This window comes from Heteronotia binoei, chromosome 19, assembly GCF_032191835.1.
Source record: "Heteronotia binoei isolate CCM8104 ecotype False Entrance Well chromosome 19, APGP_CSIRO_Hbin_v1, whole genome shotgun sequence".
Taxonomy (NCBI): domain Eukaryota; kingdom Metazoa; phylum Chordata; class Lepidosauria; order Squamata; family Gekkonidae; genus Heteronotia; species Heteronotia binoei.
The window spans coordinates 5,067,915-5,079,023 of record NC_083241.1 but is presented as its reverse complement, the minus strand read 5'-3'; the positions used below and the strand labels follow the sequence as shown (position 1 = coordinate 5,079,023).

Genomic DNA, 11,109 nt, shown 5'->3' with positions numbered 1-11,109 from the left:
AGATGCCGGGGCTTGAACCTGGGACCTTCTGCTTACCAAGCAGATGCTCTACCACTGAGCCACAGCCCCATTCATGGCTCTCCAGGGTCTCAAGCTGAGGTTTTTCACGCCTATTTGCCTGGACCCTTTTTAGTTGGAGATGCCGGGGGTTGAACCTGCGACCTTCTGCTTACCAAGCAGATGCTCAACCACTGAGCCACCGCTGCTCCCCTATTTTGTAATGTATAAATTAACAAATACTATATTTCAAATTCATCACCTGATCAATATCATAATAAAGTAGTGGCAATATGGTATCCCTCGCTGAATTATATGGCAGAGTATGATATTGTCCCAAATAATCATTATTACAGAAGCTTAATATATTTTAGGCTTAATTGATATCACTTGTAAAAGTACCAAACTTAATTCTTTGTATTATTTTGTTATGTTAATAACATTTATTTAATTTTTTAAAAAGCATGAGGGAACACTGGAATCTAATATAGAATGCCACTCAAGCCTAGTCAGCGGGGCATAGGGTTGCTAGGTAACATATGAAGCTGCCTTATACTGAATCAGACCCTCGGTATTGTCTTCTCAGACTGGCAGCTGCTCTCCAGGGTCTCAAGCTGAGGTTTTTCACACCTATTTGCCTGGACCCTTTTTTGGAGATGCCGGGGACTGAACCTGGGACCTTCTGCTTCCCAAGCAGATGCTCTACCACTGAGCCACCATCCCTACCCTAACGTCCAATTCAAGAAATATCTGGGGACTTTGGAGGGGTGGAGCCAGGAGACATTGGGGGTGGAGCCAGGAGCAAGGGTGTGACAAGCATAATTGAACTCCAAAGGGAAGTCTGACCATCACATTTAAAGGGACTGCACACCTTTTAAATGCCTTCCCTCCATTGGAAATAATGAAGGATAGGGGAACCTTCTTTGGGGGCTAATAGCATTGGACCCCCCGGTCCAATCTTTCTGAAACTTGTAGGGGGTTTTCAGGAGAGGCATCAGATGCTATGAAGCAAATCTGATTCCTGTACCCCAAAAAACAGCCCCCCCGGAGCCCCCGATACCTGTGGATCAATTCTCCATTATACCCTATGGGAACTGGTTTCTATAGGGAATCATGGAGTGCCCAGCAGACATTTCCCTCCCCCCTCTCCACTTTCTGATGACCCTGAAGCGGGAGGAGGGCCTCCAAACCAGGAGATCCCCTGCCCCCACTTGGAAACTGGCAGCCGAAGGGGGGCTTCTTAGGATAATCCACGAGGGTCTCGCAGCAGCAGGATCTCTCACCCGTTTTGGGGTAGCGAAAAGAATCCGTCCGCCTCGTCTCCAGCATGGGGGAGGTTACGTGGATGATTTCCACCTCCGACTCGTCGTTTTCTTCGTACAGAATTCTAAGAATTTTGCCTCCGCCAGCGGCTACCGAGAAAAACAGAAGCATTTCAGTAAAGGCAAGCTATATAAACACAAATCATTCAGTTGAATTCCCCTACATTCCTGCCCGGGAATTAAGATCACCAGGAGAGGCCCTCCTGATTGTACCACCCATCAGAGGAGTTCATTTAGTGGGCTCAGAAGAGAGGGCCTTTTTGGTGGCAGCCCAACGATTATGGAAGGACCTCTCCAGCAAAGTGGGCATGGCCCCCTCACTCTCCTCTAGCTCTTTTGGGGGTGAGCTAGAGGCAGTTGAAGACAGCTTTACTTAGGATTGTATTTGATTAGAGGAGTCCTAAACTGTGGTTTTAGGTTTTGTGCATTTAAGTGTATTTTGTGTACGTTTTTTATTTACGTTATCAGCTGCCTGGAGGAAGAAAGGTGGCCAATAAATGTTTTAAATAAAATATAGACACGGCTCACCCCCCCCCCCCCCCCAGATATTTGCCTTCTACCTGAAAAGACCAGACAGGTGATTTTCCTTCTAAAGCAGGGGTGGCCAAACTGTAGCTCAGGAGCCACATGTGGCTCTATCACACACAACGTGTGGCTCTCGAAGCCCCCACTGCCCGATCCGCCAGCTTGGAGAAGGCATTTCTCTCTTTAAATCACTTCGCCAAGCCAAGCCAGCTGGCAGCTTGGAGAAGGCACTTAAAAGATGCTTTCTTTCGACCTCTCCCTCCCTCCTTCCATTTGCTTTCTTGTCACTTTCCTCCCACCCTCCTTGCTGGCTCTCAAACATCTGATGTTCATGTCTTGCGGCTCCCCCACTAAGCAAGCTTGGCCATCCCCGGTCTAAAGCCTCCCGCTCTAACCAATTTTGAGAGGGATGCGAGAGACTCTGAGTAGAGTGAGCCATGTTCCCTCTTGAAATGAGCCGGCTGCTAAATCACCGTCTTCTTGCTCAGCCAGCAAAGAAAAACCTTGCAGGAAGGCTGAGAGACAGGAGCTGTTCCGAGCTGGATGTGCGAGGGCGGCTTGTCGCGACAGATGACGGGGGCAACCGAATATCAGGACTGCAGCAGCCCAGAGCTAAATGCCTAAACAGGAGACTCAGCAGAACAAATTCAGGAGCTGACAGACTCCTTGATAGGGTTGCCAATCCCCAGGTGGGAGCAGGAGATCCCCCGGTTTGGAGGCCCTCCACAACCACCCCTTCAGAAAGCGGGGGGAGTGGGAGGGAAATGTCTATTGGGAACTTCGTTATTCCCCATGGAAAACAATTCCCATAGGATGTAACGGAGAATTGATCTGCGGGTATCTGGGGCTCTTGGAGGAGGGGCTGTTTTTTGAGGTAGAGGCATCACATTCTCAGCATAGCATCCAGTGCCTCTCCCCAAAATAATAATAATAATAATAATTTTTTATTTCTATCCCGCCCTCCCCGCCGAGGCAGGCTCAGGGCGGCTCACAACATAAAATACTATACATCAAATTATACTTATAAAATCATGGTTAAAACAAATTACAGATTATTAAAATTAACATTAACAATGTGGTGTTGTAAACATTAGATCTTCAGTGGAATTCAGTAACTAAAAGCATTTTCAGCAGCATTTCCTAGCTTGTCATTAGTTGAAGGCTATCTTGAAAAGGTAGGTCTTACAGGCCCTACGGAATTGATCTAAGCATCGTAGGGCCCGCACCTCCTCAGGGAGTTGATTCCACAGCAGTGGAGCTGCGACAGAGAAGGCCCGATCCCGGGTGGCCTTCAATCTGGCCTCCCTTGGCCCAGGGACATTCAACTGGTTTTTTCCAGCTGACCTCAGCGCTCTTAGGGGCTCATATGGGGAGAGACGGTCCCTCAGGTAGGTAGGTCCTTGGCCATATAGGGCTTTAAAGGTGATAACCAGCACTTTGTAGCGAACTCGGTATACCACTGGCAGCCAGTGCAGTCCGCGTAGCCCCGGCTGTATGTGCTCCCACCTTGGGAGCCCCAGCAACAGCCTAGCCGCCACGTTCTGCACCAGCTGCAGCCGCCGAGTTCGGCACAAGGGCAGCCCCATGTAGAGGGCGTTGCAGTAGTCCAGTCTCGAGGTGACCGTAGCATGGATCACCATGTTCCCTCCAAGTTTCAAAAGGATTGGACCATGGGGTCCAATGCTATGAGCCCCCAAAGAATGTGCCCCTATCCTTCATTATTTCCAATGGGAAGGCATTTAAACGGAGCATGGCCCCTTTAAGTGTGATGGCCAGAACTTCCTTTGGAGTTCAGTTATGCTTTCCACACCCTTGCTCCTGGCTCCACCCCCAAAGTCCCCAGATATTTCTTGAATTGGACTTGGCAACCCTAATTTGGATGGGAGACTACAGAAGAAGTCTGAGGTTGCTGCATAGAGGCAGGCCGCGGCCAACCACTCCTGAATGTCTCTCACTTCACAAACCCTCGAGGGCTGCCAGAAGCTTGGTGTGATTTGATGGCCCTTTACACACACAGAAGCGTGTGGCTCTTGGGCAATGTTCTCTGTAAGGCTATGGAGTCTTGTGAGCAAAAATTCTACTTTGTGAGCATTCAAGTTGTGAGCTGCTACATAAATTAGTCTGCTCTGCGGCCGTTTCTCCTGAGTGAAGATAAAAATGTGTGAGCCGGAAGCTAAAAAAGCATGAGCTAGCTCACACTAACTCAGCTAAGAGGGAACACTGCTCTTGAGAGAGTCCACCTCCTTTCCAAATTTGGGGATTTTGCCTTGCAGAGGGAAACTTGACAAACTGTAGAGAACTCAGCTACAGCTAATCGCTGGATCTTGCATGGAGTTCCCCTAACCAGCAGGCATTCCAGGGTGTAACAATGTGAAGATAAAGAAACTCTGCCTTAAACTCTGAATAAAACAGATGGTTTTTTCGCCTTGGCCATTTTGTCATAAGCTTCCCAATTAAGGATTCATCCCAGACTCCCACCCAATTCCCTCCATACTTCACTTCAGTTGCATATCTTTGGTGACAGCAAAAAGTACCATTAAAGCGCAGCTGACTTATGGCAACCCTATAAAGTTTTAAAGGCAAGAGATGAACAAAGGAGGTCTGTCTTTGCCCACCTCTTCACTGCAACCTTGGGCTTCCTTGGCCGTCTCCCATCCACACTCAACCCTGCTTAGCTTCCAAGATCCGATGAGATCAGGCTAGCCTGGACTTGAACAGCTGTGGAAAGTGCCATCAAGTCTCCGTTGACTTATGGCAAACCACTCATGGTCAGTCGTTGCTTGCCTCTGCGTAGCAACTCAGGCCTTCCTCGGTGGTCTCCTATCCAAGTAGTAAGCCGGGCCAACACTGCTTAGCTTGCAAGATCTGCTTAGCTTGCAAGATCTGATGAGACCAGGCTAGCCTGGACTATCCTGGTTAGGGAGAAAGGCCTACAGAGGTGGCTTGCAATTGCCTGCCTCTACGTAGCAACCCTAAACTTCCTCAGCGGTCTCCTACCTAAGTAGTAACCCAGGCCAATCCTGCTTAGCTTCCATGTTCTGCTTAGCTTGCAAGATCTGATGAGACCAGGCTATCCTGGTTAGGGCAAAAGGCCTACAGAGGTGGCTTGCAATTGCCCGCCTCTGCGTAGCAACCCTGGACTTCCTCGGTGGTCTCCTATCGAAGTAGTAACTCAGGCCAACCCTGCTGAGCTCCCAAGATCTGCTTAGCTTGCAAGATCTGATGAGACCAGGCTAACCTACAGAGGTGGCTTGCAATTGCCAGCCTCTGCGTAGCAACCCTGGACTTCCTTGGTGGTCTCCTATCCAAGTAGTAACCCAGGCCAATCCTGCTTAGCTTCCATGTTCTGCTTAGCTCGCAAGATCTGATGAGATCAGGCTATCCTGGTTAGGGCAAAAGGCCTACAGAGGTGGCTTGCAATTGCCCGCCTCTGTGTAGCAACCCTGGACTTCCTCGGTGGTCTCCTATCCAAATAGTAACCCAGGCCAACCCTGCTTAGCTCCCAAGGTCTGCGTAGCTTGCAAGATCTGATGAAACCAGGCTAACCTACAGAGGTGGCTTGCAATTGCCCGCCTCTGCGTAGCAACCCTGGACTTCCTCGGTGGTCTCCTATCCAAGTAGCAACCCAGGCCAATCCTGCTTAGCTCCCAAGATCTGCTTAGCTTGCAAGATCTGATGAGACCAGGCTAACATACAAAGGTGACTTGCAATTGCCCGCCTCTGCACAACCACCACTTCCTTGGTGGTTTCCCATCCCAGTACTCACCAGGGCTGACCCAGCTTAGCTTCCGAGATCAGAAGTAAATGGGCTATCCAGATCAGGGCAAGAGATGTTCAGAGGTGGACTGCCATTGCCTGCCTCTGCATAGCAACCCCGGACTTCCTTGGTGGTCTCTCTTCCCAATATTCACCAGGGCTGACCCTGCTTAGCTTCTGAGAAGTTAATGGGCTATCCAGGGCTATCTAGAGCAGGACAAAAGACACAGGGGGGGGGTTTGCCCTTGCCTGCCTCTGCAGAGCAACCCTGGACTTCCTTGATGGTCTCCAAGTGCTAACCGAGGCTGTCCCCGTTTAGCTTCTGAGATCTAATGAGATCTGGCTAGCCTGGGCCTTCCAGGTCAGGACAAAAGACACACAGAGGTGGCTTGCCATTGCCCGCCTCTGCGTAGCCACCCTGGACTTCCTTGGTGGTCTCCATTCCAAGTGCGAAGGAAGGATGGCAGTAGAAGTACATACCATAGACCTTTATCGGCATTAATACAAGAATACAGTATACTTTAAAACCAACAGTGACACTATAGAATATAATAAAACCTTAGAAAAAACCGGCAAAAGTTAAATGACATAAAATAGCTGTGGGCTATGCATGAGTGAAAGCCTCTCTGATTTGGATCGCAACCTGTAAAAAGCAAGCACTGTGAGTAGTGACAAAGTTGTGTTTCCCGTGGAGTAAAAAGCGAACCTTGGCATTGTCAGAAAGGCCTTGATGGTCAGAAAGCAGTGCATCTAGATATCTTGCACGTGGACTGCTATAAAAGGGGCAGTCCAAAAGAACATGAGGGACCGTTTCGATGACTCCTTGACTACAAGGGCATCGTCTAAGATTGCGGGGGATTCTGTGGTATCTTCCGAAAAGGATGGCCAATGGTAATGCATTAAATCTGGCCAGCATGAATGCTTTTCTTTGGGGAGTATCAGTTAAAAAGAGGAAATAGGGAGCTAAAAGCCCAGGAATCTGGGATAAACCCAGATAGCTTGGGGAGCAAGTTTTCCGAGCTGCCTCAGTTAGACGTTGCAACTGGATATCTAGTAGTCTACGTTTGATGGCCTGAAATACCGCAGAAGCAGAGGATAGATAAAATGCATCCAAGGACATTCCTATGGATGTGATTTTCTTTTGGATCAGGGTCAACCATTTGGATGCATGATGGTCCATCAGCATCAAAAAGGTGAAAGAATTCTGATCAGTATTAAATAAAAGGCGCAGCCAAAACTTAAAGGTCAAAAGCCAGGCGCGAGCCATTCCAAGTGCTAACCGAGGCTGACCCTTCTTAGCTTCTGAGATCTAATGAGATCTGGCTAGCCTGGGCCTTCCAGGTCAGGACAAAAGACATAGAGAGGTGGTTTGCCATTGCCCGCCGCTGCGTAGCCACCCTGGATTTCCTTGGTGGCCTCCCATCCCTGACTCTGTTAAGCTTTCGAGATCTGATAAGATCGGGTTAGCCTGTGTCATCCAGGGCTACGTATCTTTAGCCGCTTTAAAAATAAAACAGGACACTGTGGCAAAAGAATCCACACGGCCTCCATCCATGGGAGCGTTTTGAAACAGTGAGTGCGATTTACCACCAATGTTCCCTCTAAGCTGCAGAGTCTTGTGAGCAAAAATTATACTTTGTGAGCGGCTGATATTAAAGTTGTGAGCGGCTGGCACGGAAGTTGTGAGCGACTGCACAAATTAGCTTTCTCCGGGGCCATTTTTCCTGAGCCGAGACAAAACTGTGTGAGCTGGAGTTTAAAAATCTGTGCGCTAGCTCACGCTAACTCAGCTTTGAGGGAACACTGTTTACCACGCACACCCAGGAGGAAATCTAGCTCTGCTCCTAACGTCAGGGCAGTTGAAGAGAACAGCTGGCTCCACCAGATTTCAGATACTCACTTGGCTCCGCAGTCGGACACCACCAGTAGCCGGTATATCTGTCGAACTCCTCCTGCAGCACAAACGTGGCAACTCCGGCGGATTTGGGGTCATCTTCGACGTTGGCAAACTCTGCAGAAGCGGAACAAAGAATGGCGTTTTCCCCGAGGAACAAAAACTGACAGCAAAAGATTATTACTCATATTACAAAACCAGCAAAATGCACCACGCTGCGATGTAATGCAAGGGTGGCCAACGGTAGCTCTCCAGATGTTTTTTGCCTACAGCTCCCATCAGCCCCAGCCATTGGCCATGCTGGCTGGGGCTGATGGGAATTGTAGGCAAAAAAAAATCTGGAGAGCTACTGTTGGCCACCCCTGAAATAGATAATGTAATGTGATGTAATGGAGAATTCACCTGTGGGTATCTGGGACTCTGGGGAGGCTGTTTGTTGAGGTAGAGGCACCAAATCTGCAGTATAGCATCTGGTTCCTCTTCTTAAAAAAAAAAAAAATCCAAGTTTCAAAAAAAATTGGACCAGAGGGTCCAATTTTATGAGCCCCCAAAGAAGGTGCTCCCATCCGCCACAATTTCCAATGGAGGGAAGGCGTTTAAAAGGAGTGCAGCCCCTTTAAATTTGATGGCCAGAACTCCAGTTTGATGTAGTGGTTAAGTGTGCAGACTCTTATCTGGGAGAACTGGGTTTAATTCCCCACTCTTCCACTTCCACCTGCTGGAATGGCCTTAGGTCAGCCATAGCCCTGGCAGAGGTTGTCCTTGAAAGGGCAGCTGCTGTGAGAGCCCTCTCCAGCCCCACCCACCTCACAGGGTGTCTGTTGTGGGGGAGGAAGGTAAAGGAGATTGTGAGCCGCTCTGAGACTCTTCGGAGTGGAGGGCGGGATATAAATCCAATACCTTCTTCTTCTTCTTCCCTTTGGAGTTCAATCATGCTTGTCATACCCTTGCTCCTGGCTCCACCCCCAAAGTCCCCAGATGTTTCCTGAGTCGGACCTGGCAACCCTACACAAAAGGCACCTCTTGTGTCTGTTTTCACACTGCCTTATCACAAGAAGCCTAGCCTTATAGGATCGTTGTACGGACTAACAATGGTCAGCACTCAGAGCTTGTTTGGGAACAGTGTCAGGCAGACAGAGGCCTAGAATCTTAACCAGGGCATGTGCAACAAATATGTTCAGTGCTGGCCACAGTTAAGATTGGTGTGCAAAAAAATATATAATAAATGTTAAATAATTTTTAACCAGGGTTGGGACCGTAACCAGGACTAGAGCAACAAACCATAAGAACATAAGAGAAGCCATGTTGGATCAGGCCAGTGGCCCATCCAGTCCAACACTCTGTGTCACATAAGAACATAAGAGAAGCCCTGTTGGATCAGGCCAAGGGGCCCTCCAGTCCAACACTCTGTGTCACATAAGAACATAAGAGAAGCCCTGTTGGATCAGGCCAGTGGCCCCTCCAGTCCAACACTCTGTGTCACATAAGAACATAAGAGAAGCCCTGTTGGATCAGGCCAGTGGCCCATCCAGTCCAACACTCTGCGTCACATAAGAACATAAGAGAAGCCCTGTTGGATCAGGCCAATGGGCCCTCCAGTCCAACACTCTGTGTCACATAAGAACATAAGAGAAGCCCTGTTGGATCAGGCCAGTGGCCCATCCAGTCCAACACTCTGTGTCACATAAGAACATAAGAGAAGCCCTGTTGGATCAGGCCAATGGGCCCTCCAGTCCAACACTCTGTGTCACATAAGAACATAAGAGAAGCCCTGTTGGATCAGGCCAGTGGCCCATCCAGTCCAACACTCTGTGTCACATAAGAACATAAGAGAAGCCCTTTTGGATCAGGCCAATGGCCCCTCAAGTCCAACACTCTGTGTCACATAAGAACATAAGAGAAGCCATGTTGGATCAGGCCAGTGGCCCATCCAGTCCAACACACTGTGTCACATAAGAACGTAAGAGAAGCCCTGTGGGATCAGGCCAGTGGCCCCTCCAGTCCAACACTCTGTGTCACATAAGAACATAAGAGAAGCCATGTTGGATCAGGCCAAAGGCCCCTCCAGTCCAACACTCTGTGACACATAAGAACATAAGAGAATCCCTGTTGGATCGGGCCAATGGCCCATCCAGTCCAACACTCTGTGTCACATAAGAACATTAGAGAAGCCATGCTAGATCGGGCCAGTGGCCCATCCAGTCCAACACTCTGGGTCACATAAGAACATAAGAGAAGCCATGTTGGATCGGGCCAATGGCCCCTCCAGTCCAACACTCTGTGTCACAGAAGAACATAAGAGAAGCCATGTCGGAGCAGACCAATGGCCCATCCAGTCCAACACTCTGTGTCACAGAAGAACATAAGAGAAGCCATGTTGGAGCAGACCAATGGCCCCTCCAGTCCAACACTCTGTGTCACAGAAGAACATAAGAGAAGCCATTTTGGAGCAGACCAATGGCCCATCCAGTCCAACACTCTGTGTCACATAAGAACATAAGAGAAACCCTGTTGGAGCAGACCATGGCCCATCCAGTCCAACACTCTGTGTCACATAAGAACATAAGAGAAACCCTGTTGGAGCAGACCAATGGCCCATCCAGTCCAACACTCTGTGTCACTTAAGAACATCAGAGAAGCCCTGTTGGAGCAGACCAATGGCCCATCCAGTCCAACACTCTGTGTCACATAAGAACATAAGAGAAGCCCTGTTGGAGCAGACCAATGGCCCATCCAGTCCAACACTCTGTGTCACATAAGAACATAAGAGAAGCCCTGTTGGATCAGGCCAGTGGCCCATCCAGTCCAACACTCTGTGTCACATAAGAACATAAGAGAAGTCCTGTTGGATCAGGCCAATGGCCCCTCCAGTCCAACACTCTGTGTCACTTTAGAACATAAGAGAAGCCATGTTGGATCAGGCCAGTGGCCCATCCAGTCCAACACTCTGTGTCACAGAAGAACATAAGAGAAGCCATGTTGGATCAGGCCAAGGGCCACTCCAGTCCAACACTCTGTGTCACATAAGAGAAGCCTTGTTGGAGCAGACCAATGGACCATCCAGTCCAACACTCTGTGTCACATAAGAACATAAGAGAAGCCCTGTTGGATCAGGCCAGTGGCCCATCCAGTCCAACACTCTGTGTCACATAAGAACATAAGAGAAGCTGTGTTGGATCAGGCCAATGGCCCATCCAGTCCAACACTCTGTGTCACATAAGAACATAAGAGAAGTCCTGTTGGATCAGGCCAATGGCCCATCCAGTTCAACACTCTGTGTCACAGAAGCAGATAAGAGAAGCTCTGTTGGATCAGGCCAGTGGCCCATCCAGTCCAACACTCTGTGTCACATAAGAACATAAGAGAAGTCCTGTTGGATCAGGCCAATGGGCCCTCCAGTCCAACACTCTGTGTCACTTTAGAACATAAGAGAAGCCATGTTGGATCAGGCCAGTGGCCCATCCAGTCCAACACTCTGTGTCACAGAAGAACATAAGAGAAGCCCTGTTGGATCAGGCCAAGGGCCCCTCCAGTCCAACGCTCTGTGTCACATAAGAACATAAGAGAAGCCTTGTTGGATCAGGCCAATGGCCCATCCATTCCAACACTATGTGT

General features: G+C 49.1%; 1 protein-coding gene across 1 annotated transcript in view; it reads right to left on the bottom strand.

Moving 5' to 3' along the window:
• DPP8 (dipeptidyl peptidase 8) overlaps positions 1-11,109 on the bottom strand; it is a 67,915-nt gene that overhangs the window by 45,019 nt on the left and 11,787 nt on the right. Inside the window, exons 6-7 of the mRNA XM_060259962.1 lie at positions 7,501-7,611; positions 1,281-1,409 (exon numbers count right to left, since the gene is read on the bottom strand). Of these exons, the coding sequence (XP_060115945.1) occupies positions 1,281-1,409; positions 7,501-7,611 (240 nt within the window). The remainder of the gene's footprint in view (positions 1-1,280; positions 1,410-7,500; positions 7,612-11,109) is intronic.